Genomic DNA, 27,743 nt, shown 5'->3' on the forward strand with positions numbered 1-27,743 from the left:
TATTGGATGTATTTCTTATTTTAGTATTATAAGACGTCACCTGGCCAAGCGTAATCAGCTTTAATTCCCTTGTAAATAGAACAAAAACAATAATGCATCAAAAGTGTAAAAATAGAACAAATCATGCAACGAATGGAAACCAATGCGGTACAAATTTTTTTTGACACGTTTGATCATTCAAACAAGGCACTGAAAACAAAGAACAAAACAAGATAAACATATTTTTCTCCATATTGCCTAAAGAACACACATTTTCCAACCCAGCCTTATTTTCCCCATGTGCATTCATACAAAATGAATCCACAGTGTCATTTTTTACACCAATTTTTGTTGGATTTTCTGAAAGGAAGTAAAAGTCATGAACAGACCTGACCTGAAGGCAACACACACACACACCTTGAAACTATGTGAGAAGAGCACCTGTGATAAAAAAGCTCCTAAATGGCACCATCGAGCACTGATGGACTGATGCTCAATTGATTCAATGTCAGTCACGCTTCCCTTCTCTCCATCAGACTTTTACTGCTATAACAAATGACAATAATGAGCTACAGTTCCCTTTGACATTGTCGTTTTAAAGTAGGGTAAGGTTTCTAATTTGGGGTTTCAAAATGCATGCCCACCTCATTCAAATCATCAGAATTGTTATCAGCTTTTCCAAAGCTTGATGATGAGATGATGATTTGGAATAGGTGTGCACCTAAAACAGACAGGGTAGGGTTTCAAATTAGGGTTAGGGTTTTTCATTAGGGTTTCAAGGTGATCTGTTTTGTCACCCTTCCCGCCATACTGAAAAACCTTTGGCTCCGCCCCTGTTTTGACTCTTAATGGTCAGCTGCATTCCTCTGTGACTGCAACACGGGTTGAACATTAGCTATTTACGATAGCCCGGTTTTGTCGAACGTACCATCGTCTGACCTTATGGGGGTGGTTCCAGGTCCGATGGGATTAAAAACTGAGGTATTTGCGGTAGTGTTTCAGGAATCTGGACATTTCAGCGCCATCATAAAAGTCATCTTTGCAGCGACAGCACGGACAACAGGAGGCACTTAAATGCAAATTCATAGCGGATTGTAAAAATGTTGAAATAGGCCAACAAGAGGAAAATAGTGAAACAATGCTTCATTAAAACTTTTACAATTGGTTTTCGAAACATTTCCAGCAGCTACAACACGTGGCCACCGAGTGGAAATAAAGCAGCTTTATAAACAAAGAATCAACACTTGGTGATTCAAACATATATAAGGCAAAAATTAAAAATGATGACGGGACATTTTGGAGTGACTCCACACATTTGATGTGTCTAAACAAAAAAAAAAAACATACATTTGACAAGTTAACACTTAGGCTTCTGTCAATGGAAGCTCCTTTTGTGGAATTAAAATGTGGCACCCACACAGTTTATATTATATAGGATATACTAATATGCAAACATGTATAGTATATAAAGTCATATATTTTTTTAGTATGTGACATCGTAGTGGTTATGGGGACAAAGAAAGGCCGTTGCGTTATTGTTGCGTTTGAGAACAAAACAAAAATGAGGTGCCGGTCTGGAATGACCTCCCTTTAAATATCTGTCCGATTTTAAAACTCATTTGAAGATTTATTTATTTTTTTTAATATTAGTACTCTGAATTTTTTTGTGGTCTCTAAAAAGCACGTTGTTGCAGCTTCCGCTGTTGTCAGGTCACAAGACGCAACCTTCGTTTTGTTCTTGGTACGCCACGAAAATGCAACGTCAGGAAAAAAAAAAAAAAGCTTTGTTTTGGTTTTGAGGCTGCACCGTTGTGATCACAGTGTGACGAACGTCATATCGGTCATCCCGTTGAGCGGGTTGCTATTTGGGCTGCTGCTCAGATCTTTGCATTCAAATACATGACGTCACCTCTTTTCAGTCATCCTCCGTCTTGATGTCCACTCCATCTATCGCCGCCTTCTCCAGACTCTGCTCGTCCTGGAGGCCAGTCAGGGAGCAGCCTGTCGGCCCGGACGCTGCCCCTCGACCCAGGGCGGCCACCCAGCTGGGCATCAACGTGGGGACCTGCCGCGGGAAAGGACACGCTGGAGTTCTTCTGTGCTTCACGAGAAGCCGGTCAGAAGACTTTGATATTCTTGTAAACCTGCTCATCGTTGCCGTCCGCTTCGTCACCGTTGGACTGACCTCCAGGACTTTGGACGTCGATGCTGTGGTTCTCCAAGATGGCTGCTTCTTCGAGAACACACACATTCCTCACATCTTATGAACACTTGAACAAAAACGAAAATATACACAGCGGGTCACAGAGGAAGACGTTACCGATGTTGGCACGTCTCTTCATGTCCTTACGGCGATTGGCAAACCAGTTGTACACTTTCAGAGACGTCACCTTCTCAAAGTCCAGAAGCCTTTTTCCTAAAACACACGCTTGCTTGTTTGTTTTTCTGGATGCCAAGGAGCAGGCGGGGATCGAGTCCAGATCTGGACCCACCTGGTTTCTGAATGACGGCGTTGCAAGCCATGGAGATTTCCTCCCTCCTCGCCTCGTCGGGATACTGATTATCACTGAAGTAGCTGCACGTGCACATGTATGTATGCACACACACACGCACACACACACACACACACACACACGCGATGAATAACGGGAGTCACGTCACTTGGCCATGCAGCAATCTGTAACGTTACCTTTCCATGAGGGCCAGACACTCTTTCCTCCAGGTGAATCTGTTCCCCCGGCGCAGGCGAAAGCCCCCTGGAGCAGGGGCAAATGTGGGCGGGGCCTGATGCCAGTCCATCACCACGTCCTCCAGAGTCAGCGGGGCGCTATGCATGGCGAGTGTAGCGCCTGATGTGCCAGGCACATATGAAGTGTCATTTTTGTTCCCCCCAAAAAATACAAACACACAAAACATGAATGCACGTAAACACAATGTTTTTTGGGAAGCCAGAGATGAATAGATTGACGCTGCAGACAGCCAGAGAGACAAGCAGTGCTGACCAGGGTTGCTCTTCTCCAGCTGATACCATCTGAAGAAGGCTCGTTTCTTCTGCTCGCTGAGGTCGGACCCTTGCTGCAGTAACCAGTGGGAGATGCGACTCTGACTAATTCCTGCAAGAGGACTAGGACAGGTGAGCTTTCACTTAAGGGAAGAAGAAGAAGAAGGGGGGATTGGGCGACACGCACCTGTCACCTGTGCAACCACAGCTTGGGAGATACGCCTGCTGGCCAGGAAGCATTTGATCTCCTCCTTCATGACACTGCTGTTTCTCCTACAAGCGGAGACATGCAGCTTTTGTTTTTCAATTTGAGAATCACCATTCACTATTCCAGGTCCGGTCCTTAACTCCCGCAAATCCAGTAGCTAGGGTCCATTGGAAAACCCATTCCGCACGGCTCCTACCTCATCAAGTCTTCCACTTTCTCGTCGACATCTGCGTCGTCGTCGCCCGCCTCAAACCCGAAGCCCACCGAGCCGCCGCCCACAAGAGGAAACCTGGTCAGCGGCGACATCTTCCCGTTGGTCTGAGCTACCGTTGCCATGGCTACGGGCAAGGTTACATCAAAGCTACTTGGCGATAGACGGCCGTTGGAGAAGACCGTCTGAGTGGCGGTGCTGGAAGACGAAGGTGGGGCGTCGGAAGACAGGTGGTGTTTTGAGGGGCGTCTATGAGGGCGGTCTAGGTGGTCTAACGTGTCCAGAGCATGGAGTAGCTCGGCCTGGCTGATGCCTGTCCTCCTGAGCCTCTGGAGGAGGTCGATCTGCTCAATGGTGAAGCGAGGCTCCTCACAATGCTGGAACATCCTAGAAGAAAAGAGAGAAATATATTTCTGATACTCCTCAACACTGATATCAAAAATCTGATATCGAGAAAGTCCACCTCAGCAATGGTTAGCGTTATACAAAACAATTTCACACATTGGCAAATTGCAATCATTATCATTTATTATTCGACAAAAACAAAATCGAACTAAGTAATAAGATGCCATGCTGAAGAACAGCGCTGTTTTAACTTTTCCTTCTCAAACGAAAGCCCATTGAAAAAACTCCTGATTTTGTACTACTTAGTAGACTGTGCGACTGCCCACTTTGTCTCCGTTGCGTTTGTACATGACGAAGATGAGCAGCGGTGCGTCTAAATCACTGCTGCGAGGTGGAATCTAAAGATGCCGAATAAGAGGCAAATTCTTAATTAACCGAGAGAGACGAAAGTTTATTAGTTTAGGAGCCTGTATGTCAACATCTGGGTAGAAGAGAGCAGAACTACGGGTGATTAAAGGGGGCTTGGCCGCCAGCGCTTCGCCGAGAGACGGAAATCAAGCGGGCTCATGTTATGACAGCGTTATAAACACTGCTGCGGCTCGAAACTTACCTTCCTTATTCCAGTCGACAGTACTCCGCAAATGTTTTTGTTGCAAGTGTCAATAAAGACGGAGCACTCGTATTACATTCATTTCCCCCACAATAACGTCTTGTCTTGACTGCATTTGGGCTTCGACCCACCGTCAGGGAGATTGGCCTATTGTCAGCGCTCCAGGCGCCATGTTTGACACTGCGCCGCAAGGGACTAGTGTTGGCTCGTGAGTGAACGATTCGTTCAAATGAACGAATATCTTCAGTGAACGAATCACTTCTTAAAGTGATTCGTTCTTTTTTCAGTTCAAATGACTTCAACCGGTGGGTGTCAGTAATGCACATTAAAGCTGGTGCCACCTCGCCATAGAACGAAACGAAGAAGAAAATGACGGAACTTCCTGTTTACGAACGAGTCGTGAATTGCATTTTCCGTTCATCAACTGAACGGATGTGTGAGTGAACGAGTCAGTGAGTGATTTGCATTTCCAGTTTATCGCGAGAACGGGTCAGTGAGGGAACCAATCCTGACTTTCCCGTTCGCGAACGCGTTAATGGGTGAACTGCCTTCCCGTGCATCAACGGATCAGTCAGTGAACGTGTTGCGTCTCCTGGCGTGAACTATGTAAGCCAGAATGTCCATTTACGATTTGCCAAGGAAAGAAAGAACCACCACTTTTATGCACGTTTTCTCCAAGCTAACGGCTAACTTTATTGCATAAAGGGATGCACCGTTATGCAACAACGGGGACATTATGCTTCTCTTTGGGTAATCTTGATTTTATAACACATTGTAGTTTTTAAATAACGTGTATGCATATATACGCCTAAATATTGTTATCCAATATATCTCCTGCAATTTCACATTAGATTGCTGGTTTGAAATTTACTTTTAATATTATTTCAATAAACATTAACACCTGTTAAAACTTGTCTGGTGTTTTATTCCTTGGTTTTATTATTTTAGCCATGAAAAAAAAATATGACATTTGGTTAACTGCTTTATATGACAATACGTATACGTGTTGGTGTCCCCCAAAATAAAGAGCAAGTAGTCAAATACACATTCTTGACACGTACTAAAAAATGCATAAAGTTATTAGACAATAAAGTCTGTCTAAGTCTCTCTCTAAGTCTAAGGTACACCTGAAAATGGCGGTGTACCTAATGGAGTGCCCGAGTGACGTCACAGATCAACCAGCCAATGAGAAAGTGGGGGTGAGGGTGGGTGTGCCACTTTTTACTTTCAGTTCAGCTTTGGTTTGATTTTTCCCTAATGAAGTGGCCTGTTATTAGGTACACCTGAAAATGGCGGCGTACCTAAAGGAGTGTCCGTGTGACGTCACAGATCAAACAGCCAATCAGAAAGTGGGGGTGACAGCGGGTGTGGCACTTTTCACTTAAACCAGGGGTGTCGACGAGGGTAACTTGTAAAACATGTTGGAACGCGGCCCTGAGGACTAGAGCTTGACACCTGTGACCTTTGACCATGATATTTTCCTAATAAAGTGGCCTGTTATTAAGTACACTTGAAAATGGCGTTGTACCTAATGGAGTGTCCGTGAGATTCCCTCGTTAAGCGCACCTGCGTGAAAAGTTTTAGCTCCTGCAGAACGTGAAAGTAGAATAAATGACGGAGATGGCGACAGCGTGGCATCTGAAGACCATGGATTGTTTGTTCTGCTATAGCCTAGGTGACTGATTCACAATTTGGTTTTGTCTGATATCAGATATTAAATAAAGAAAGCCAACTGGCTGATTGATTTGTTTTAATTGAGAGGGAAAAAAAACAGCAAAAGCATTTCACTAGCTGACCAGGAGATGGCGACAGCGTGGCATCTGAAGACCATGGATTGTTTGTTCTGCTATAGCCTAGGTGACTGATTCACAATTTGGTTTTGTCTGATAATAGATATTAAATAAAGAAAACCAACTGGCTAATTGATTTGTTTTAATTGAGAGAAAAAAAAACATCAGCAAAAGCATTTCACTAACTGACCAGGAGATGGCGACAGCGCGGCATCTGAAGACCATGGATCGTTCTGCTATAAAAAAAAAAACGTAATTAGCTAGGGGTCAAAGGTCAAAGTTTACGGTTCAAAGTTCACCCAGGGGTCAAAGGTCGGTTCAAAGTTCACGGGGTCATGTGCACATTTTCGATTTTTAACTAGAGTTGAAAGTTCAGGGTTCAAAGGTCACCCAGGGGTCACCACGGGGTCACCACGGGGTCACCGCGGGGTCACCGCGGGGTCACCGCGGGTTCAAAGTTCAGGGTTCACTTTTTTTTTTTTTTTTTTTTAGGTTAACCTTTATTTAACCCAGTGCTTCTCAATTATTTTCTGTTACGCCCCCCCCTAGCAAGAAGAAAACTATTCGCGCCCCCCCCTCCCCACCGTGACTATCCTAACTTGTCTTGTAAATCGTAAAATGTTGCACTGTCGCAAACGTGACAGAAGTAACAATGAGAGCGCCACTGCCCCCTGCTGTAGTAAACGCGCAATTACACTTTATTCTAGTACTGCCAAAAAAAAAGCCTGTTCCCCAGGGTCACACGCGCCCCCCCAGGAATAGCACCGCGCCCCCCAAGGGGGGCGCGCCCCACTATTTGAGAAGCACTGACCTAATAACAGGCCACTTCATTAGGGAAAAATCATGGTCAAAGCTTAATAGAAAGTGAAAAGTGCCACACCCGCCCTCACCCCCACTTTCTGATTGGCTGTTTGATCTGTGACGTCATTCAGACACTCTATTAGGTACACCGCCATTTTCAGGTTCGTTCGCGAAGAGTCACAAGTGAGTGACAGACAACGTTGCTGCTATGCCAGCCAACTCATGTTATTCCATTGATGTTTTAATTTTGTATTTGTTGGATTATAGTTGAGTGTGTTATTATACCAAATGTGTTTGTGTTTGAATAAAAGGTTGGAAAAAATATCCGTTATGCCAACATTTGTTAATTTGGGGGACACCAACTCCTATAACAATGTAAAAGACATATGAAGCAGTTAATCTAATGTCAGATTTTTATGTTTTAATTGGCGAATATAAAAACAAGGAATAAAACACCAGACAAGTTTAACATAAATGTTTATTTAAAAAAATAAAAATAAAATAAATTTCAAACAAGCAATTTAATGTGAAATTGCAGTAGATATATTGGATAACAATATTGAGGCGTATATATGCACTACTATATTGAAATTGAACGAATTTTTCGAGTGAACTGATTCTAAAGATTCAGTTCACTTAAAAGAACTGGAATGCACATCACTACAAGGGACGACGGGATTGGAGTTGCCAAATCAGGCGCTGTGATTTGTTATGACCATTTACGGTACATATTGGGTGTATGATAACACAAAAAGGGGCTTCACAGCTATACGGAAAAAAAATGAATATATTAAAAATACATCAAATAAAAATGTATAAAATACTTGATTACTTTATGAAATAAGCATTCAAATACTTCTGATTATTCCTTACCTATTCATGAAACATTTTAAATTACAACATTTTAATTTACTGGATTGTGACAATTAATTTATTCCTCAAAAATAAAACTAAAAAAATCTTTAACTTTTTCAAAGAAAAAAAAAAAATATATATACACTGTCTTAAAATGTAACTTCTCAATCCCATTGTTTCTCAGTCTAAATCCCTTAAATACTATGTGCCGAGCCATTTTTCAGTTGTGACGTAGTGACTTGATTGACAGGTTTCAGACGATGGTTCACCACAGAGGCGGTCGGGTTAGCATTCCTTTCCACGTGAGCGAGTCCGCCACCTGCAATAAAGCAGGCAAAATTATTTAGCCACGTCAATCAATGAAACGCCTCTTGTGAAAACAATGTTTGCTCACCTGCATTCTCTTGTGAAGAAACATCAATTTCTGGTTCAGAGATTCAATCTCCTGAGAGCACAGTAGAATCGGAAAATATGAACATTTGATTTAAAAAAAAAAAAAAAAAGACACTCATGTATGTTCTATTGGTTGCTTTTAAGTACCTGGCTCAATTTTTCATTACGTCTCTCTTTTATTTGAGGCAGAAGTTCCTCAAGTCTCTGAATCTGCAACAATTCAATACTTTAAAATCATTAAAACACATACAAATAAATACAATATTATATTTGAGAATAATTCTATATATAGATAAAATAATCTAATCCCAGATTAGAATAGATTTTGCATCTTAATTCATTAATCAACATTCCACAAAAGAAAAACTCCATGTTTACTCATGTGATTTGCAAAAAAAAAGATAAATTACACCATTATTATTATTTTTCATATTTCAAATAATTTCTGAATTTCTGTTAGCCGCGTACCCTCTTGTCGACAGAGAGCAGTCTGGACTTCATGCTCTTGTTGATCACATTCATGGGAATACTTTTAGGGTTGGGCCGCACTAGAAACAAGGAGAAAAAAGTTAAACACTTTAATACTGGGTCATCATCATGGTTATCAATTGATATATATATATTTTTTTATATAATTTGTGTCTAGTGTGATGTTACCATGCTGAAAAATCTTGGCTACCTCAAGCAAGTAGGGCCTGTGCATAGAAACATCAGTGTAGCAGGGATAGGCAACAAATCATTTCTTTTTATAATCTAGTGTAGAAAAAAATCCTCACAGTCATACATACATGTGCTTGCTGTTTGATGGGATGGAACTGTTCAGCGGGATCAGACATCCACGCTGATTTCTAATCTGCACATGCATGCAAGTCATTCAGTGAGTCATAATAAAAGGCAAATATGTGTGCTGCTTACCTTGAATACAACATCTGAAGAGTCCAGGCCGAAGGAGACGGTGATGATCTGAAAATGATAACAGCAATGATGCTTCTGTTATATTGACTGACTGGAGAGTGTGTGCATGCTTGTGTGTGTGTGTGTGTGTTGAGCAGAAGGGAGCACCTGTTCGACGGAGGACATGTCAGGAGCCTGAGGAATTGACACCTCGCGGAGAGCCACAACTCTGTCATCTGCAGCATACATCATCCATTACCCGTCATAGTTTTTCATTATAACAAGTGCTACACATAACATGCATGTGTGCTAAATGGAAATACTGTTGTAACATATTTCAAAACATTTTGTGTGGATTTTTAGAGTAATTTTTATGATTGGAATTTTTTGGGTGTTTTGATGTGGATTTTTTTTATGTGAATTTTTGTGATTTATGTGGATTTTTTTGCCATTTCTATTTGAGTGAGCAGTCTTTCAAGCAGTATCTTGTAGAAATTAGAGAATAACGGGGCAAAAAAGTGTTGCATATATTTGTCTATTTCCTAATTATTGTGAGATATTAACATGATCGGTGTCTGAAAACGTACGACAACACACAAACACATAATTTAATTTTTAAAATAATTTCAGAATAGCCTATGATTTTAGGTCGAAATTCGGATGACGTCAGTATCGCCATCGTAAACGAAGACTCCTGAACTGGACCTGTTGCTCTTGAATCGACAGGAGCACTTCAACAGTCAAACGCAGCTGTTGTAATCCCATTAAAATTTTACAAGAAAGCAAACGTTTCTTCAAATGCATTTTGTTCGAATTTACTGTTTGTTGTAAATAGAAAGCTATCGGTTTTCGTGACGACATTCACGCGCACGGATTTCGAGGTAATATTTCAATGCATGAAAGATGTGGAAGTGACACGAACCGTTTTTGTCGAGTCTTCTGAGGGCGATCCAAACCTTGGTGACATGCGTGGAGGCGTAAAACCTAACGTCAGACATCTTTTTTAAAAATATCTTTACGAGCGGTCGCCGGGGCAGAAAAGCCTGTAGAGCAGACGTGTTAATAATGACCAACTCGATCCAGGTACCAAATTTCAAAATAAAAGGGCATTTCATTAAAAAGCAAAACAAAAACGAGTTGTCAGTTTATTTTGAAAAGCACCAGAGGAAAATGTTCTCACTTGCATTTGAACACCAGCTCTCACATTTATTACCTAGAGCAGCATAAAACAACGTGCATTCTGTATTTACTTTCACACAAACTTATTAAGTTATCAAGAAAAGTTATTTCAGAACAACAACAAAAAGCTCATGTATTAAATCCAAACGTCCCATTTTAGAGCAGCATTTTTAAGAGGTGATAGAAATCATGTTGTTGGGACTCAGGATCTCGATCCAGTAGCCATCGGGGTCCTGGATGAAGGCTAGTCCTTTCATTTTTCCTGGGAGATGAAATTAATTGAAATATTGAAATGAAATGTTCCTAATTTAGTGGTGATTCACCGTTTTCAAGTCAATGTCAACCATCATACCGTCGTCAGGTTTCTTGACGAAGGTGACGCCTTGCTCTTCAAACAGCTTGCAAGCCTTGTTGACGTCCGGCACCGCGATACCGATGTGTCCTGGGGACATGAACGGTAAAAGACAGATTATTTTTACAACCATTATTTCAAATGGAGGGGGAAAAAATCTGAAAGTCTTATTAACAGTTTGACATAGTCTTATTTAAATCCAAACTTACCAAAGCCACGTGGATCCGAGTTTCCGTTGTGGTACGACTGGCTTTCATCAGACTCGGAACCCCAGTTACTAGAAGAGAGGTGCAAGATTAAGCAAAGACGTGGCAAACCAAAGATACTCTCCACCACCCCTGTTTTCAATCCGAAGGAATGCTCAACTGACAGTCACATGTCAAACATGCTGCTCTCGGGACAAAGGAGACTTACTGCGTCAACTCGATGGTGGCCCTGCGAGAGAAAGTCCACGACGTCCTCTCCTTCACGTCGCCGGGGATCTCGTTCTTGTCTTCGTAGCCCAGGAAGAAAAGGGAGAAGCGCATGGAGGGGAAGTCGAACCTCTGCAGCAAACTGGGGCCAAATTGAACACGCGTGTAGTAAACACATAATCTCACACCCAAACAAATAAACACAGCGTTACTTCATAGTGTCCTAATACTTACGTCATGCCAAGGATCCTGGTGTAGAAATCCAAGGATTTAATCGGATCCTTCACTCGCAGCATCGTCTGCTGCATCATGAAATCCTACAGGAAGGGCGTTTTTACATTTAATTACCGTAATTTTCGGACTATAAGTCGCGTTTTGTTTCATAGTTTGGGTGGGGGGGCCACTTATACTCAGGAGCGACTTATATACATATATATGTTTTTTTTCACTTTTTTGGGCATTTTATGGCTGGTGCGACTTATACTCCGGTGCGACTTATAGTCCAAAAATTACGATACAATTTTATACAAAAACAAAATTTCCTACTCTGACGCGGGCCTGTGAAAAGTGGCATAAGGCCAAATGGCATCAGTGTGTGAGCGTACACACAGAACTAATGTGCGTGTGTGTCGGTTTTCAAGCAGCTCGCACTCGAACGCCAAAAACTTTTCTGTTGGTCTGAATGAACGGCAGCAGACAGGGAAAACATTCACACGGCAAAAAGAATCTCAACAATCTTCATTTCAACGTGACACTCAGTGTGTGGAGTATGAATGGAGTTCAAACATTTACATTTTTCCATAGATTCAAACTATTCCAACTTGAGATTGTTCAGCTAATGAAAGAACAGCAAGGAAACTGTTTAGGCCGAACTTCCAAACATCAGCTTTAAGTTGGAATGGTTTGAATCTGTTGTGGGGAAAAAAATGAAAGGATGAGTTACATAATGAAAATTGCCTCCATTCATTTAAATGGAAAGAACTTTCACGTAAACCGTAGCTGTTGAATGAAAACGTTGGGAATATTTTGAAACTGGAATCGAATGGTTTGGAATGGGTGAAAAATGTGGAAATTGTCGAATGCTCTTTTTGGAACTTTTAAGTGCTAGCTGGCTAGCCTGTCACTTAAGTTAGCTTCGTGGTGCTAATTCCCACTTGCCTGCCTTCTGTTAAAATGTTAACCATTTGTTACACAACTACTAACACACACAATGACAACGCTGAATCTATTCCTGACTTTTTAATTTAAAAACAGCCATTTTAAGTAACATGACAAGTCACGACGCAAGAAAATTAGCCATGTCCGATAATGGACGCAGGCTATGTCGTCACTGGGTATATGCTAGGGTTGGCCCTCACCGAGGTTTGTCAGATCCCCGAAACTTTACACCCGCGTCAAATCGGTGGCAACATTGCCTACCTTCGTAATAGGGTCTCCATCTTTGCACGCCGCCGCCGCCAGCTCATCCGATAGACCTCTGTCGCTCATTTTGTCACGAGAATTGAGTTCAGTACCTGATTGACATGTTTAAGAAAAGCTCGGAGATGATCGTCAACACTCGGATCGGACTTGACGGGGGCGTGGGTCGGTATCCGGGTGGAGTTGAAGTCAACCTCGACTCTGATTGGCTGTTTAGCTGACAAGTCTCCATAGCCCCGCCCCCAAAGCTACCCACTGCAATAAAAGCATATAAAAAACAGACCAGTTTTGTGAAATGCAAATGTCATTTTACGTACGTTATGAAATTGTATTTATTCTTGGGAGTGTATGGTAATATGTTCAGGCATATTCCCAAGGCAAAATCTGTACTTAAATCTTGAAATAGTTTCAATTGTTCTTATTTTGAAATTAAAAAAAGCATGACGTGTCCCATTGGTGACGTTACCATTGTGGGCGCGGTCGCCACAAGCTTGACAAGTTTGTGTTGTTGTGTTTTTGTTAGTGCACTTAAAATCACCCACGCGGCAACACGAATTTCAAAGGACCAGTCAATGTAATCTTCTGAAATTCGGTGCACAGTCTAAGATGGGCAAGAACAAAACAGAAGACACAATATTGCCACAGAAATAAGTTTATCTGAACAAGTTGTGTGCATTGTGAACCGAGAGAAGAAAATGTGACCATCCAACTGTACATCATGATTGGACGGCTGCAGATGGCAAAATGCAATTTTTTTTATACTAAAAATAGCAAGCAGACACTGAAGCGAACAAGCTGGATGGAAAAAAAAAGATCCTAACCCCAAATTGACAATACCTCAGAAAGGCGGCCATTAATTCCTAGGAAGATTATGAGATGACTGTTTGGTTACCAGTGTTGAATACGACAGTATTTATTCATTATTTGCTTTTTCTATTGGAAGAAAAATGTTTCCCCCGCATGATTTAGTTTAAATGTTTTTTCTTACCCTCTCATCTAATGATAACAATTTTTCCTTTCATTAAAAAAACTTAAATGATAGAATGCAAGTGCCAACCCACAGGAGATACAATACAAAAAAAAGAAGTAGATGAAAGGATGGGAATAAAAAGCCCTTTACTGCTACCATAATGGCATCCTCAATAGCTACGTCCAAACATTGTGTAGTACTGAGCTGGCGCCTTGCCGCAGACGCACAGCTGACCGGGCTGCAGCGTCTTGAGCGGTGAGAAGGGGATGCACAGACTCTTGGCACCCATAGATGGCGCTCCTGGCTCCAGGTCCTGATCCCTGAGACACAAAACAAAACAATTGGCACTCCAAAAAAAAAGCAAAATGAGGTGAAAGAGGAAGCGAGTCCATACTTAGCAGTGGTTTTCTTGATCCAGTCCTCGCAGTCCATGCCACCACAGAACGGAATCTGGACGATCTGCCAAATGGAAGAAAAAGCATTAAGGAGGTTCCATACAATAAGGCAATTTAATTTGGGCTGTCTGTAATTGATTTGTCGAGGTGTCTTAATAGTGTACACAAGTAAAAAATATATTTTAGTTAACGTAGCGTGACAGGAGCGAACGTCCTCTGGGTCGGGTGCAACTTGCTCCACACCTTGCCAGAGTCCAGCTCCTTCTGGAATTGTTCCATCGTGTCTGCAGCCACCAGGTGAGTCTTCAGGTCATTTGACGCTCTGTTTTAAGATTTAAAAAAAAGAGATATTTGAGGCTTTATATTTATTTGTGACTAAACAAGGAATTAGTTTCTTCCTTTATGAGCAGTTGGTGTTTTTTGTACATTCTAGTACGTCTTACTTATTGAACAGGCAGCTCTGAATGTCCTCCAACATGGCGGCCAGTTTCTTCTCCACCTCAGCCTCGGGGATGGTCACCTTCTCGCCGGTGTCTCTCCTCACGGCGACACACTGGCGCTGCTGCATGTCCTTCGGGCCCACCTCCAGGCGGATGGGGACCCCCTGGGAAAAAAAGAAAAACATTCATTTTTATAAATTTGTAATGAATACTTTCTGTTCAAGTGGTGACTTTTTACCTTGAGCTCCCAGTGGTTGAACTTCCATCCTGGTGAGTAGTTGTCACGAATGTCAGATTTCACTCTGATGTTAGCGGCTAGCAGCCTGTTGAGGTAAACGTCGCACTGGTTTATCAGCGCGTCTTTTTCCTGCTCCGCCAGCGAGGCGGTGATCCCGCATGGAATGATGACAACCTGAGCGACGAGAGAGAGAGAGCCAACATCCACGTAAGCTCGACTTGACTTGAAGATGACGTTCAGTGTGGCGTGTCTACCTGAAGGCAGGCAACTCTGGGTGGCAGCACCAGTCCCCTGTTGTCTCCGTGCACCATGGTGAGGACACCGATGGTCCTGGTGGTAAGACCCCAGGAGTTCTGGAAGGCATATTGCTTCTCGCCGGGCTTCTTCGGGTCTTCGAACACAATCTCGAACATCTTGGAGAAGTTCTGACCGAGATGGTGGGATGTGGCACCCTGGATGGCGCGGCCACTGGCGGAGATGAAGGCCTCCACGGTGGTGGTGTAATCGCCTCCGGCAAACTTCTCCTTCTCAGTCTTCCTGCCTTTTACCACTGGGATGGCCATCAGCTCCTCGTACACTCTGGCGTACAGGTCCAGGATCTGAATTACCTACAAACAGAATGGAAATCATATTGAACTATGAAGTAAACAGAGCAGTGTGATCAATTCCAATGAATCAATAAAATAAACAAATGGCAGGAATAATTTCTAAAGAGCCGAGTTTACCTCCTTAGCAGCCTCTTCTTTGGTAGCAAAGGCCGTGTGTCCCTCCTGCCACAAGAACTCACGAGTCCTCAGGAAGGGCTGGGGGTGTTTGAACTCCCATCTCTACAAATGAGAAGATGCGAGATTTCACAGTGTCTAACTTCAATGGACCCAAAGTAGAACATTGGAACATTTTGTAGACTGACCACGACGTTGCACCACTGGTTGAGCTTGATTGGAAGATCTCTATGGGACTGGACCCATTTGGCGTAGGCTGGGTACATCACTGAAAGACAAAGCCGGTTTTTATTTCTGAGGTATTATTTCAAAAATTATCTGCTCCTTTTTAAATTCCTCCTGCTTTTCATAAAACACACAGAAAAATTGGCATTATTAAAAGGTTGTCTGACCTGTCTCGCTGGTGGGTCTGACAGCAATGGGCTCTGCCAGCTCTGTCTTCCCTGAGCGCGTCACCCAGGCAACCTGCAAAACGAGGAAATGATTTCAGTATTGGCATTTTTCAAATAAATGTATGAGCCTATGATTCTATAGTTGACCTCTGGAGCAAAGTCAGCAATGTGCGACTTCTCCTTCTCCAGGGCGGCCTGCGAGACGAACATGGGGAAGTAGCAGTTCTCCACGCCCAGCTTCTTGATCTCGCGGTCGAAGAACTCCTTAATGGCCTCCCAGATGGCGAAGGACCACGGGCGCAGCACGTAGCAGCCGCTCACGTCGTAGTATTCGATCATCTCCGCCTTGGTGATCACCTGCAAATACTTCCTGTTAAGAAATGTGCGGCTAAATGTCTACCTAAGGTTGAGCATATATTTGAATGTACCTGAGAGTACCAGTCTGCCAAGTTCTCCTCTTTCTTAGCTTCTAGGCCCAAGCTGAAAAGGGCAGGTTTAAATCAGAAAAATACGACAGAACTGTTGGTAAATGTTCGGTGAGTCCAAATAAAGAACAGAGCGGGCAATACTTTGGCCACGTCTCACCGCGTTTGCTTTTTGGGTCCTTGCCCGTCTCCGGCTCCTCCAGCTCCACCTGCGGTATCCTTCCCCTGACTTGCTTTGTCTCCTTTCCCCTTTTTGGCTCCTCCGCCAGCTCCTCCCGCTGTGCCAGCTCCTCCCTGTTTCTCAGACTTGTTGTCCCTCTCCTTACGGTTCTTGTCCTCACCACCGGCTGCCGCCACCGGTTTGTACTCCTGCCCGGTCAGCGTCTTGTATTTGCTCTTTAGGTCCAGCAAGCTCTTCACGGCTTCGTCCACCCGATCCTGAAACAGACCATGTCTGTGATCAGTGTGGGCGGAATGGTTGTTTTAAGATCGAGCCCTGCTGCGTGCGGTCGTTTCAAAAACATACATTTATCTTTAGCGCCATTTGATGGGATGACGGGTCTCACCTTGGGGGCCTTTTCGGCCTTTAGTGTCCGGACCAACTCTCCCTGCCGAGCCACCTTCTCAAAGATGTCAGCGGCCGACGCGGAGTCGTTCTGAACGGGAGCTGGGGCTTTCCCAGGTTTGTATTCCTCGCCCGTGACCTGCTTGTACTCGGCTTTCAGGGCGAGCAGCTGCTTGACTGCATTCTCCACTTGGTCCTAATGGAAGGGGAAAACAAAAATACTTAAGTGACCACATCTGACACGATGACCTTTGTAACAGAGTTGAAGCTTTACTGTAATTTGAAACCCTGCTTTGAATCTCAAAAACACTCATTTCAATTTGAAAGCTTCATTTAAAATAATAACCTGGGACTAAAAGTATAATTTAGGTTCGAAACTCATCTGTTCAAGGTGAAATATATGCATTTAAACTCTCATTTTAACAATCGTGTATACCTTGGGTGCTTTTTGCGACTTGAGTTTGCGCACAAGCTCTCCCTGCTGCGCGACGCGCTCGTACAAGCCGGATGACGTAGAAGAAGAAGAGGAGGAGGAAGAGCGGGAGGAGGAGGAGGAGGAGGAAGAAGAAGAGGTCACGGCAGACGAAGTGGCAGTGGAGGCAGTCGCCGGGGCCATCCCGGGTTTGTAATCCTGACCCGTCAATTTTTTAAACTCGGCCTTGAGCGCCAGGAGCTGCTTGACCGCCGCGTCGATCTGGTCCTGGTACCATCAACACATTAGCTTGTAGCGACGGGACAACGGAATGCGAAAGATGAACGAGCGGACAAGGTTAGCCGGGAGAAATGAGACGGTGACGGACGTGAGGATGAACTTGACGGACAGATGAGGGACAAGATGAAGATGTAACAGAACAGCTTTTGTTAGTGGTTCCACTGTAAAGACATTGTGGCCAGTTACCTTTGGCGCCTGCTCTGCTTTGAGCTTCCTGACAAGCTCGCCCTGCTGAGAGACGCGCGTATACGGGCAGGAAGCGGAGTCTCCTGATGGGGTAACTGGAGCTGGGGCGGAAGCAGGGGGGGACATACCCGGCTTGTAGTCCAATCCAGTCTGTTCCTTAAACTGAGCCTGGGAGACAAAAAAAATATTGAATCGTCATGGATACTATTTTAAGATTGATACATTCTTTGCATCTTCTCACCAGGTGCCTGGTCCATAAAAGCTTTACCTTCAAAGTGAGAAGCTGCTTCACGGCCTTGTCCACTTCCTCTTTGGGTGCTTTGGCCGTCTTCAGCTGGCGGACAGTATCTCCCTGAGCGACGATGCTTGAGAAGATCTCCGAAGCTGAGGAGGAGGAAGAGGTGGGTGCAGATGTAGCGACCGAAGATGTAGCTGGGGAAGCTTTGGCGGCAGCGGGGCCCTGCTAAGAAACCAGGTTAGGAGGTAAACCGGCACAAAGTTGCAAACAATGAAACAAAATGGACACTCACTGCGTTGCTGGCTGCTTGGCTCTTGCCCTTGTCTTTGTCTTTGGACCCGGCAGTGGGCATCTCCTTGACATGGCCATCAGGAATGTAGATGAGGATACATGGACTCTCCTTACAGCTGTTAGGACTACAAAACAAAAAGTCATTATCTTCATCAAATTGGGATATTGTAAAAAAATAAAAATAAAAATACCTGATGGGTTCATAGGGCTGGTCACAGATATAAAATCCCCGTCTCTGGAGCTGAATGATGTCCCCTTTCTTCAGAGACTTCATACAGGGGTCACCCAGCATCTTCTCCTCCATCTGAAATGTCAGCACAGCCATGTCAAAACGTCCACGTGCAACCAAGGACATCTCACCCACGCACACCTTGCTGTCTTTGTTGATGTAGTCCTTGAAGTTGTCGTCCTTGGTGATGACCGCTTTGGTGATGAGGGGCTGGTAATTGACGCAGATGGTGGGCAGGAGGGGGGCATTGGCGCTCTCCGTCAGCCAGGTGATCTTGGTCGTCTTCTTGAAGTCCTTGTTGTCCAGGTCCAGGCGCGCCTCCATGGACACGATCTTACCGTCGGCCCCTCTGCGCAAAGGGAGGGAAGAAAATCACCAGACGTACAAATCGATGATTCGTGAACGTGCGTACTTGTTGATCTTGGTGATGATGAGGTTGCCCCAGTTAATGAAGGTGACCACCTCGCCTTCCGTGAACGTCTCGGCATCTGCTCCTTCCACCAACACTCGGGGTCCGTACCATACCTGTTTCACGCCCACCTCGGCGTTCTACGTGGAAGAAAGAAACTCAGCCGCTGCGTGCGTGCGCGTTTGTGGGTGGAACAACTGCACACCTTTGGATGTCTGGCCACTTCTTTCATCTCCTCCGTAGCCTCCGGAACAGAAACCGGAACCACGTACGAGCTGGAGAGAGCCGTGTATCTGGGCGCGACTGGGTCTATCACCTAAAACATGCACACAAGGGTTGCAGAAGAGTTAAAGACACAAACAAATAAAACGAAATATCTGTAAGCAGAGATAGAGGGGGGGGGGGGGGGGTTGACAGACTAAATGAATGAATCACTGCTCCATGCAGGTAATAAAAAAAAAAAAAAAAAACAGCTCCTTGCTTAGTCCACAAACCACTTTAGCAACTTAATTCTTTCCAAGCTCTTCAAACAGCATCAAGTCTCCTTCTTTGCATCTCACCCACGGTAAATAAAACAGCAGCTAAGCCTAAAAGCAAAATGACGGAAGGAAGAGGATGGAGAGGGTGTGGCAGAGAGGAGTACCTTCACGCAGCTAACGGGCAGCTTGGAAACACACAAGAGTGAGGAGATGCCGTCACGTACGCACATAGAGTACAGTTGCGCCAAGTCCAAAAGGTGAACCCCCTCCCAAAAGTAGCACGATCTCAAATTCCAACCATCGTCATCCGAAACAACTTTAGCGCCCAATGGCTTATTTTTAAAACAGACACGCATGCGTAGATGAAGTTAGTTTTAACATGACACCAGCTGAAAAACAAAGAAAAATAACAGATATTATACTGTACCTGCAGATTAAACTATTCTGGATTTACGTGTGAAGCAGCCAGCCGAGAAAACAACATGTGGCACACAAATGAGGAGGGGGGGGAGGGGGGTTAAGTGGGACACAAGAGGGGTAGTACTTGTTGGATGGTGGAGGGTGGGTGTAAAAAAAAAAATGAAGGGATGAAGCCATAATCGCTGACAGACTAAACTTGCTCATTTACTCTGGTTTGGCAACCTGACGTGCCATTTCTCATTCTTTGATAAAAAAGGAAGCCGTACCTTTTTATTAAAGGCCCAGATCTTGTCCCACTCCATGTTCACCACGGTCCTCGATCCACCCTGAAAGCAAAAGACATACTTGAGCATCCGGGTCGAAACACGACATTTAAATGCATTTTTCCACTCTGTTGGATCAACGCACCTGTGCTGCTATGAATTGTTTGAGGCCCTCCACGGTCATGCCTCTCCTCAGGACCCCCCTGACAGTGGGGAAGCGAGGGTCGTCCCTGTGAAAGCGTCACGGCGACATCAATCCGTGCGGCGTACGAGGCGGAGGGAGTAAACCAGCCCGAGCTCACCATCCGTCGACGTATCCCTCGTCCACGAACCACGTGAGCTTGCGCTTGGACAGCAACGTGTTGTTAAGGTTGAGGCGGGAATACTCCCAGATGTACGGCTTCCTGAGGCGCAGCGCGTCGATGAACCAATAGTATTGCTCGTCACGGTCGTGGTATTCGGTGGTCCTCAGCGCGTGCGTCACGTTCTCTCTGCTGTCCACGATGGGGCAGGCAAAGTCGTACGTTGGGTAGACCCTGGGGGAGAAAGACGGCGGTTGGGAAATTTGGCCCCTCGCATAAAACTGTTTTAGTTCATTGGAGTACTTGTAGGTGGTTCCCGTGTGAGGGTGGGGGGTGTTCTTGCAGCGGTACACGGTGGGGTCCCGCAAGCAGCCGTTGTTGGAGTTCATGTCCATCTTGGCCCTCATGCAGCACATCTGACCACGCTCGGTGCCGGCTTTCATCTCAGCCCACAGCTTCATGTTCTGCTCCAAAGCTGGAATTGTTTTTTTGTCATTTTAGACATGGCTGCTTTTTTTCTTCCCAATTAATAAACAAAATGTATGTTTTGTTTAATTTAAATTAAGATTAAAAGGGTTTTAAATACATTTGTGCAATCATATAATTTAAATGAATTTCAAATGTATTTCTTTGAAATCAGTATATTGGTATAAATTTAATTAATCAATTGAATTGTGTCTTTTCGCATCAAAGTTACGTAGAAACGAGGCATTTAGAGTCAAACAAGAGTATTATAGATTATTATTATCATCACCGGTAATAAATGAACATATAAGCCTGGAAGCTCGACCCGAGCGAATGGAAATATTCACAAGTACTGAACTCATTGTCGGTAAAAACAAAAACTAACTAACTGTGACGCGAGTTACAAGAATGAGTGCTGTGTCGCACACGTACTGTTATTCCTGCACTTGGACTCGATACGCTGCTCCCGCTCCTGCTTCATTGCTTCAGGCGGGGTATCGTCGATGTAGGCCTTGCCCTCGGCCATCAGCTGCTCAGCCAGCTGCATGATGACGTCGAAGTGGTCGCTGGTGTAGGTGAACTGGTCCGGTCGGATCTGCAGCATGGCCACGTCCTCCAAGATCACCTGAGGGGATGCACCGTTGCGTAATGAAACACTCAAAATACGATTCTTGAAGTTTCTCACCTTCTCAAAGTCCTCCTTCTCCTTCTCTGGGTTGGTGTCGTCAAAGCGCATGATAAGCTGGCCTTTAAAGGTCACCTGGTAATGCTGGTTGAGCAAAGCGGCCTTGGCATGGCCGATGTGCAGATACCTGCCGGCAATGACGAAAAGATGACAATCCGACAAAATGGAGTATCTCGTTTTCCCGGGCGAGTCTCACCCGCTGGCTTCGGGTGGGAATCGAACAACCACCTTGCCCATCTCGGCTCCGGGCAAGTCCACAAACTTTCCGAGGTCGGCCTTCTTCTCCTTCGCCTCCGGCTGACAAGCGTAGGAGAAAAAAAATCACAAAAATAAGTCGGGTCGGCTGTATTTCATGATGACGGGAAAAACATAAATTCCTGAATAACGTGAAAAAAAAAATGGCATCAATAATCACATGGGGCTTACATTGGACTTGGCAGGTGGAGCTTTCTTGCTGGTGTATTTGTTGTCCAAGGCAGTGAAAGGAACCTGAGAACTCAAGAAGGAGAACCAACGACTGACGTGGCCGAAGGCTTTGTCCTTGTTGGGCCAGTCGCTGTGACCTTGAGAAGACAAACCACCGCAATGAAGAATACGCTTCAAACTGGACACGTTTTTAAAGGCGTTCACCTTTGAGGGCGGCCCACACAAACAGGTCAGCCAGCGTGAGGGCGTGGCCCACAAGGAAGGTTCTCAGCGACAGCGCCTTGTTCAGCTCGGCCAGAGAGGCGCTCAGATCGGGCTGGCCGCAAAGACGGCAGGTGCTGAATTCCAGCCAGTGATCCACCTGCAGATCCCACAAACGCTCAAGTAAATCCCCACGCAAAGATTTGGACTTGACAAAATTTTGCAAGCATGCACACACACCTCGGTCTGTTCCATCAAGTTGGCGCCATAAAGGCCGAGAGCTGGCGCCACCCGCGCTAAATATCGGCTGATGGAGTTTGCGTCATTGAACTGGACGGCACTGTGGGGGACGACAACAAAACCTCTTACACGGGGGGACAGCTGGTTGAAAGGATTGTCTTGCTTACTCGGAGACGTAGAGGCGAGTATCCTTGCCATCCTCCACCGACAGCTGCACGCTTCCTTTCACATGCTCGGCGGTCAGGAGGGCTCCTGAAGAGACAGTATGAACTCAATGTAAAACAACTGCTGATTCTCTTCGGCCATTCTTGACAGTGGAACGTGAGAACTGGGGCAAACCATTTTGGAATGGGTTGGCTCCAAGCAATATGTCAATGTAGTGTCACCATGACAGGCAGTTGCGTGCTTAGTCACCACCATACTGCTGGTTTATCATTTGATTGTTGTATAATTATAACTTGGTGATTTCCTACAACTTATTGACCCTCTGTAATTCTGACGTCACGGCTGCGTTCTCTAAATATAGTGGTCATAGGCATCGACCATCCCTGTGTCCGTCAATCCGAATTTTGGAGTCTTGCATCAGCATGCAGTACCTGCTCAGACCCGTGTCGCTGTTACGACGATGTCAAACATGGGACGACACGATTAAGTTTAGGATGAGCAATTAACGCACTTCTTCACTAACCCAAAAGTCCAATTATGAATGCAATTGAACAACATGCACGCGGGACTTTCGTGACAGCATACATTGGGCTGCTTTGGGTTCATTTGTAAGATGATGCAACACATGTCAAACATCCGCGCTACTTTCACGTTCATTAAAGGTTAAATCGGTCATTTGGACGGGAGAAACAACACGCGTGGATTTAACAGCAATAACAGCAGAACATTTAAGCTTTGGGGTATGAAGGAGCTGCAATTATTTGGGGGTTTTATCGCTTGTTTTGAGTGCCACGACGACAGGATCGGGTTGACGTACACGCCCCATTCTAGCTTGCTAAACCACACTAGTGACAGAAAATTACACAAAGTGTAGGAAATTTTTGTTTATCCATTTTGCTGACGTTAGTGTTTGCAGCGGCCGTGTGTGGATTCATGCATTAAAAATGTGTGATTTGATCATTGTTTTTATTTACTTTGGTGGTACAATAGCTATCCAAATGACAGATGTACACCCCTCCTAAAAACAAACAACATAAATGGATATAGAAGACTACAAATGAGGCTAAATTGTCACTGATGTGATTGTGTTTTTATGACACTGGTGGGCACGTAGCCGTGCTAAGAAGTTAGCCTGGCCAGCAATTATCGTGGTTATTCTTCTTCTACACAAAACCCATTCAGACGTTGCTACTCACCTAAAGGCGGGTTGCTTGAGTTGATGATCAGGTTTAACGCCATGGTGTGTGAAGCCGTGTACGAAAAGACCCTTCAACTACAAAAGGTGACAGCAGTCAATGTAATCCCGACGAGCTCGCCACACTGAACAGCAAAAAGATCGTGGAGATAGCAAGCATACTTCTTTGTGGTTTATTTTGGCGACGGGTTTGAAAGCACATAGCTCATTACTGCCACTTAGCGGTGCGGTGTAGGAGGTACTGCAGTGGTGGGCAAAATCCTTTGGAAAATGGAGGCAACGTTGAGCGCAGACATTTTTAACAGATTGAATTGTCCATATGAGAAAGCATTTAAATGTGAGTAGTTTTCTTAGCCCTACGACAAAAGACAAGACGAAATTAGAAGTCGGCATAACGGCATTTTATAAAGACGAAATATTTGTGACAAGTTTCTACCCGGACTTATTTTTCTGATGCAAGTGCGCATTTTTTGTATTTCTACGTTTCTACCCGGATACATATCTCAGTTGAACATTATTTTGCCTTCTGCTCTTCCCTCATGGAATATTGTTTATTCCATTAAAATCCTCACTTCCGCTACATTATTAACCTGCGGCTTTGAGGTAAAATCCATGCGTATACTTTGTCATTTTATTGATAATACAACACCCGATCCTGCCTTTCTATACTCTTTACCACATGGTAGTTAAATATCTACAATGTTATTGCATTTCATATGATCGAGGAACTAACCAACAATATGTTTGTGGTTGTAGTTAAGTGCGCACAGGTATGTCCCAGGACAGTCAACACGGCAAGTGGACAGTCTCCAGCAGCGAGGACGAAGACGATCAGCTTCCTCCATCGTCGTCCAACCCCCCTCAAGTACCCGACCCCGGCTCATTCTCCTCCCCCGTAGAAACCAAAGTAGACACCCCCTATGTAGAGGTGAAACCAGAACCGTCTCCTATCCCTGCGCTCGTGGTCGGTTCTGAGGCCAGACAGCAGGCTACAAAGAACCAGGCATACCCCATCAAGTATGAGTCATCTCCATCTTTAGCCGGGAAAAGGAAGCTGGAGGCGGCAGACGGCTCCGGCTGGGCGCTCTCTGACAGTGATGATGATGATGCAAAGAAGAACAACCCACCACCAGCTATGACCGTTCCGAGTTCCAAACGCAAGAAGGTCGTGAACGAACGCCCTCCCAGCCCCCACGGACGCGTCTACTACATCGACGAGCCCGACGACTTCTTTGAGTCCAGCGTGCCCTGCCAGGATGACATGTTTCGGTTCTACCTCAACAAGGTGACAGGCCTGGACAAAAAGTACAACAGCGGCGCGCTGCACATCAGAGGTGAGTCGTCATTTTTGGCGAAAATTTATAATCCCACTTCCTTAATGTACTGGTTTTTTTCCTGCAGACATTCTTTCGCCATTATTCGGCACCCTAAAAGAGTCCGTTCAGGTGAGCTTTCTTATTAGCAATAAATGCATTTGTATCATGACGCTAACTATTCACCTCGTGTTTGTCACAGTTCAACTACTGTTTTGATCTCGCCTGGATGGTTCAGCAGTATCCTCCAGAGTTCCGGTGAGTTTCCATCACAAAATGGCGTCGATAAATGGTGACGCTTAGGTGAAACTTTCTACCGTTTCAGGGATCGCCCCGTCCTGATAGTCCACGGGGACAAGCGGGAGGCCAAGGCTCGGCTGGTGCAGCAGGCTCAACCCTTCCCTCATATTCGCCTCTGCCAGGTTGAAAGAACTGTTTCATCACAATTTAAAACTTTGGGCTTATTTGTTGTCGATGATGATTCACTGAGGCACTGTGAATATTTTTGCCTGACAGGCCAAACTGGACATCGCTTTTGGCACACACCACACGTAAGAATGAATCACTATTTCGAGGATCCTTTTGGATGACGGCAGTCGATTCTACCTCGTGGATTGATTCATTGCAGGAAGATGATGCTGCTGTGGTACGAAGAGGGCTTCCGAGTCATCATCCTCACCTCCAACCTCATCCGAGCCGACTGGTACCAGAAGACGCAGGGGTGCGTTTGATTCTTTTCGAACTTGAACTCACTTCTGAGTGACTGATTTGTAATCCTTCTTCTGACAGAATGTGGATGAGTCCTCTGTTTCCACGGTTACCAAAAGACAGCAGCGACACTTGTGGCGAGTCGCCCACCTTTTTCAAGAGGGACCTTCTAGAATATTTGGCGTCCTATCGGGCGCCCGAGCTGGAAGAGTGGATCCAGCGGATCAAAGAGCACGACCTCTCGGAGACCAGGCATGTCTTGTTTCTACATCTAAATTTAAATGAATTTCCCAAGGTCTGCCATCTTCACAATCATTAAGCAGATTTCTGATTCATGGTGATTTCATCCCAAAAAAACTGGCCATTGTGGTTTTTCCCCCCCGATCAAACCAGAGTTGACTTTTCCCATAAAAAACAGAGATGATGTCAATTAATTATGAATCAGTGCATCCTCAAACCCCTTCTTATTGAGTCTATGGTTTGTATGTTGTCAGGGTGTATCTGGTGGGCTCCACTCCTGGCAGGTACGTGGGGCCAGACATGGAGCGCTGGGGCCACCTGAGGCTCAGGAAGGTAACAAAACCAAACCAAACATAACTTCATTTTGATTAGTATTGCCATCAACGTCTCTCCGGTTTGCAGCTGCTTTACGAGCACACCAAATGCATCCCCGACGAGGAACGGTGGCCCGTGGTGGGCCAGTTCTCCAGCATCGGCTCCATGGGGGTGGACAAGACCAAGTGGCTGGCGGGGGAGTTCCAGCGCACCCTCACCACAGTGGGCAAATCGGCTCTACGGACCAACACCCCTGTTCACTTGGTACTGACCCAACATCCCAACTTTTGCTCTGAGTGTACTCAAATAAAGGCCTGCTCTCTAATAATAGACACCTAATACCCTCACTTCCCTTTTCAGTTGTATCCATCAGTGGAAGACGTCAGGATGAGTTTAGAAGGTTATCCTGGTGAGAATTTTTTGAAGCATTTATTTAGAGATTATTTGAGGTGTTCATTGAGTCTCGTCTTGTTCACCAGCCGGGGGCTCGCTTCCCTACAGCATCCAAACGGCGCAGAAGCAACTCTGGCTACACTCCTACTTTCAGTATGTTCCCTAACATGAATTCATTGCACCAATGTAAATGATGGGGTAATGATTTGGCGTGTACGTGCAGCCGATGGCAAGCGGATTCAACCGGCCGGACTCACGCCATGCCCCATATCAAAACGTACATGAGGGCGTCACCTGATTTTACTCAGCTCGCATGGTTTCTTGTCACCAGGTTGGTGTGTGTTTATTCACATGGATGTGGTTCACATTGAATAATAATAATAATTATTATTATTATTACAGTGCCAACCTGTCCAAAGCGGCATGGGGGGCTCTGGAGAAGAACAACACACAGGTGATGGTTCGATCTTATGAGCTCGGGATCCTCTACGTGCCCTCAGCCTTTGTGAGATAACACACACACATGCACGTACTATAATGCTAAAGTGCTTATTTTGAATGCAAGAGAGTGACCATCGTCTTCTTGCAGAACATGAAAACATTCCCAGTTCGGAAAAACACGTTTCCAGTCTCGTCGTCATCCTCCGGTTTCCCAGTGCCATTTGATCTACCCCCGACACGCTACACCTCGAAAGGTATACAACCAGCACAGGGGCAACATTCAACCTCTATCCAAAAAGAAATGTCTTTAAATGAATTAATGTTCTTTTTTTTTTTTCTTTATCCACAGATCAACCTTGGATCTGGAACATTCCATACAGCCAGGCTCCAGACACACACGGCAACGTTTGGGTTCCCTCCTAAAGAACTGCCTAAAGAATAGTTCTTGACATTGTCACATTTCTGGTTAGATGCCATTTTCTTGTTTTTGTATCGTGGACAATAAAATGTTAGTTCGTCACATGACATCCGCTTTCGTTGGTTTGGTGCTTACATATATCTGACTTATTTAAGTGATAAACTTTATAAACACCAGATTCAAATTATATATGTGAATGGCTGAATGAGGAATTCATTTAGTGCAATTTATAGGTTGTTTTGTCAAGAATTTTACACGTGTTTATGCAGACAAGGTGAACTCGGTAGACTTTTTCAACTTAAGGAAAGGAAAATGAGAAAAAATAAGAAGGAAGACATTAGAACCAATGATAGGGTGAATGAATGAATTAAAATCACAAACCTTGTAGCGCACCACTGCAAACTTGCGCCTC

General features: G+C 44.7%; 5 protein-coding genes across 8 annotated transcripts; 1 reads left to right on the forward strand and 4 right to left on the reverse strand.

Annotated features, from left to right (window-relative positions):
• Window positions 1-45: 45 nt before the first annotated feature.
• On the reverse strand, window positions 46-4,567 carry LOC133152325 (homeobox-containing protein 1-like). 3 transcript variants are annotated; one of them, XM_061275851.1, is made up of 9 exons: window positions 4,355-4,567; window positions 3,385-3,786; window positions 3,168-3,253; window positions 2,982-3,092; window positions 2,669-2,828; window positions 2,472-2,554; window positions 2,300-2,395; window positions 2,124-2,206; window positions 46-2,044 (listed from the first exon to the last, which is right to left on the reverse strand). In XM_061275851.1, the coding sequence occupies exons 2-9, from the start codon at window positions 3,783-3,785 to the stop codon at window positions 1,895-1,897; spliced, it is 1,170 nt and encodes a 389-aa protein (XP_061131835.1). In that variant the 5' UTR covers window position 3,786; window positions 4,355-4,567; the 3' UTR covers window positions 46-1,894. The 3 variants fall into 3 exon arrangements, with proteins under 3 accessions (XP_061131835.1, XP_061131834.1, XP_061131833.1); XM_061275850.1 differs by having other exon boundaries at window positions 2,124-2,209; XM_061275849.1 differs by having other exon boundaries at window positions 2,124-2,212.
• A 2,838-nt stretch (window positions 4,568-7,405) lies between these two features.
• On the reverse strand, window positions 7,406-10,202 carry si:zfos-1056e6.1 (uncharacterized protein LOC107988029 homolog). Its single transcript, XM_061275881.1, has 9 exons — window positions 10,010-10,202; window positions 9,256-9,323; window positions 9,109-9,156; window positions 8,982-9,046; window positions 8,851-8,888; window positions 8,662-8,741; window positions 8,341-8,403; window positions 8,195-8,245; window positions 7,406-8,119 (listed from the first exon to the last, which is right to left on the reverse strand). The coding sequence occupies exons 1-9, from the start codon at window positions 10,200-10,202 to the stop codon at window positions 8,066-8,068; spliced, it is 660 nt and encodes a 219-aa protein (XP_061131865.1). The 3' UTR covers window positions 7,406-8,065.
• A 16-nt stretch (window positions 10,203-10,218) lies between these two features.
• On the reverse strand, window positions 10,219-12,636 carry glo1 (glyoxalase 1). Its single transcript, XM_061275889.1, has 6 exons — window positions 12,451-12,636; window positions 11,266-11,348; window positions 11,033-11,173; window positions 10,828-10,895; window positions 10,619-10,708; window positions 10,219-10,528 (listed from the first exon to the last, which is right to left on the reverse strand). The coding sequence occupies exons 1-6, from the start codon at window positions 12,517-12,519 to the stop codon at window positions 10,437-10,439; spliced, it is 543 nt and encodes a 180-aa protein (XP_061131873.1). The 5' UTR covers window positions 12,520-12,636; the 3' UTR covers window positions 10,219-10,436.
• Window positions 12,637-13,086: 450 nt separating this feature from the next.
• eprs1 (glutamyl-prolyl-tRNA synthetase 1) lies at window positions 13,087-23,665 on the reverse strand. 2 transcript variants are annotated; one of them, XM_061275791.1, is made up of 33 exons: window positions 23,505-23,665; window positions 22,311-22,395; window positions 22,144-22,243; window positions 21,907-22,063; window positions 21,703-21,839; window positions 21,473-21,573; window positions 21,277-21,403; window positions 21,024-21,216; window positions 20,430-20,601; window positions 20,127-20,360; window positions 19,970-20,054; window positions 19,828-19,887; window positions 18,868-18,978; window positions 18,666-18,802; window positions 18,395-18,602; window positions 18,216-18,328; window positions 18,026-18,149; window positions 17,764-17,958; window positions 17,496-17,663; window positions 17,034-17,297; window positions 16,599-16,793; window positions 16,193-16,470; window positions 16,036-16,087; window positions 15,755-15,964; window positions 15,608-15,680; window positions 15,404-15,483; window positions 15,219-15,320; window positions 14,748-15,101; window positions 14,494-14,667; window positions 14,259-14,419; window positions 14,059-14,137; window positions 13,815-13,879; window positions 13,087-13,740 (listed from the first exon to the last, which is right to left on the reverse strand). In XM_061275791.1, exons 1-33 carry the CDS (start codon window positions 23,545-23,547, stop codon window positions 13,590-13,592), a joined length of 4,788 nt encoding a protein of 1,595 aa, XP_061131775.1. In that variant the 5' UTR covers window positions 23,548-23,665; the 3' UTR covers window positions 13,087-13,589. The 2 variants fall into 2 exon arrangements, with proteins under 2 accessions (XP_061131775.1, XP_061131776.1); XM_061275792.1 differs by lacking the exon at window positions 17,034-17,297.
• A 309-nt stretch (window positions 23,666-23,974) lies between these two features.
• On the forward strand, window positions 23,975-27,438 carry tdp1 (tyrosyl-DNA phosphodiesterase 1). The gene is made up of 16 exons (XM_061275828.1): window positions 23,975-24,106; window positions 24,260-24,837; window positions 24,905-24,948; window positions 25,019-25,074; window positions 25,142-25,238; window positions 25,333-25,367; window positions 25,445-25,537; window positions 25,606-25,776; window positions 26,019-26,097; window positions 26,167-26,343; window positions 26,440-26,488; window positions 26,559-26,625; window positions 26,696-26,803; window positions 26,875-26,977; window positions 27,062-27,167; window positions 27,263-27,438. The coding sequence occupies exons 2-16, from the start codon at window positions 24,276-24,278 to the stop codon at window positions 27,334-27,336; spliced, it is 1,821 nt and encodes a 606-aa protein (XP_061131812.1). The 5' UTR covers window positions 23,975-24,106; window positions 24,260-24,275; the 3' UTR covers window positions 27,337-27,438.
• Window positions 27,439-27,743: the final 305 nt, after the last annotated feature.

Source organism: Syngnathus typhle, linkage group LG4 (assembly GCF_033458585.1).
Source record: "Syngnathus typhle isolate RoL2023-S1 ecotype Sweden linkage group LG4, RoL_Styp_1.0, whole genome shotgun sequence".
Taxonomy (NCBI): Eukaryota; Metazoa; Chordata; class Actinopteri; order Syngnathiformes; family Syngnathidae; genus Syngnathus; species Syngnathus typhle.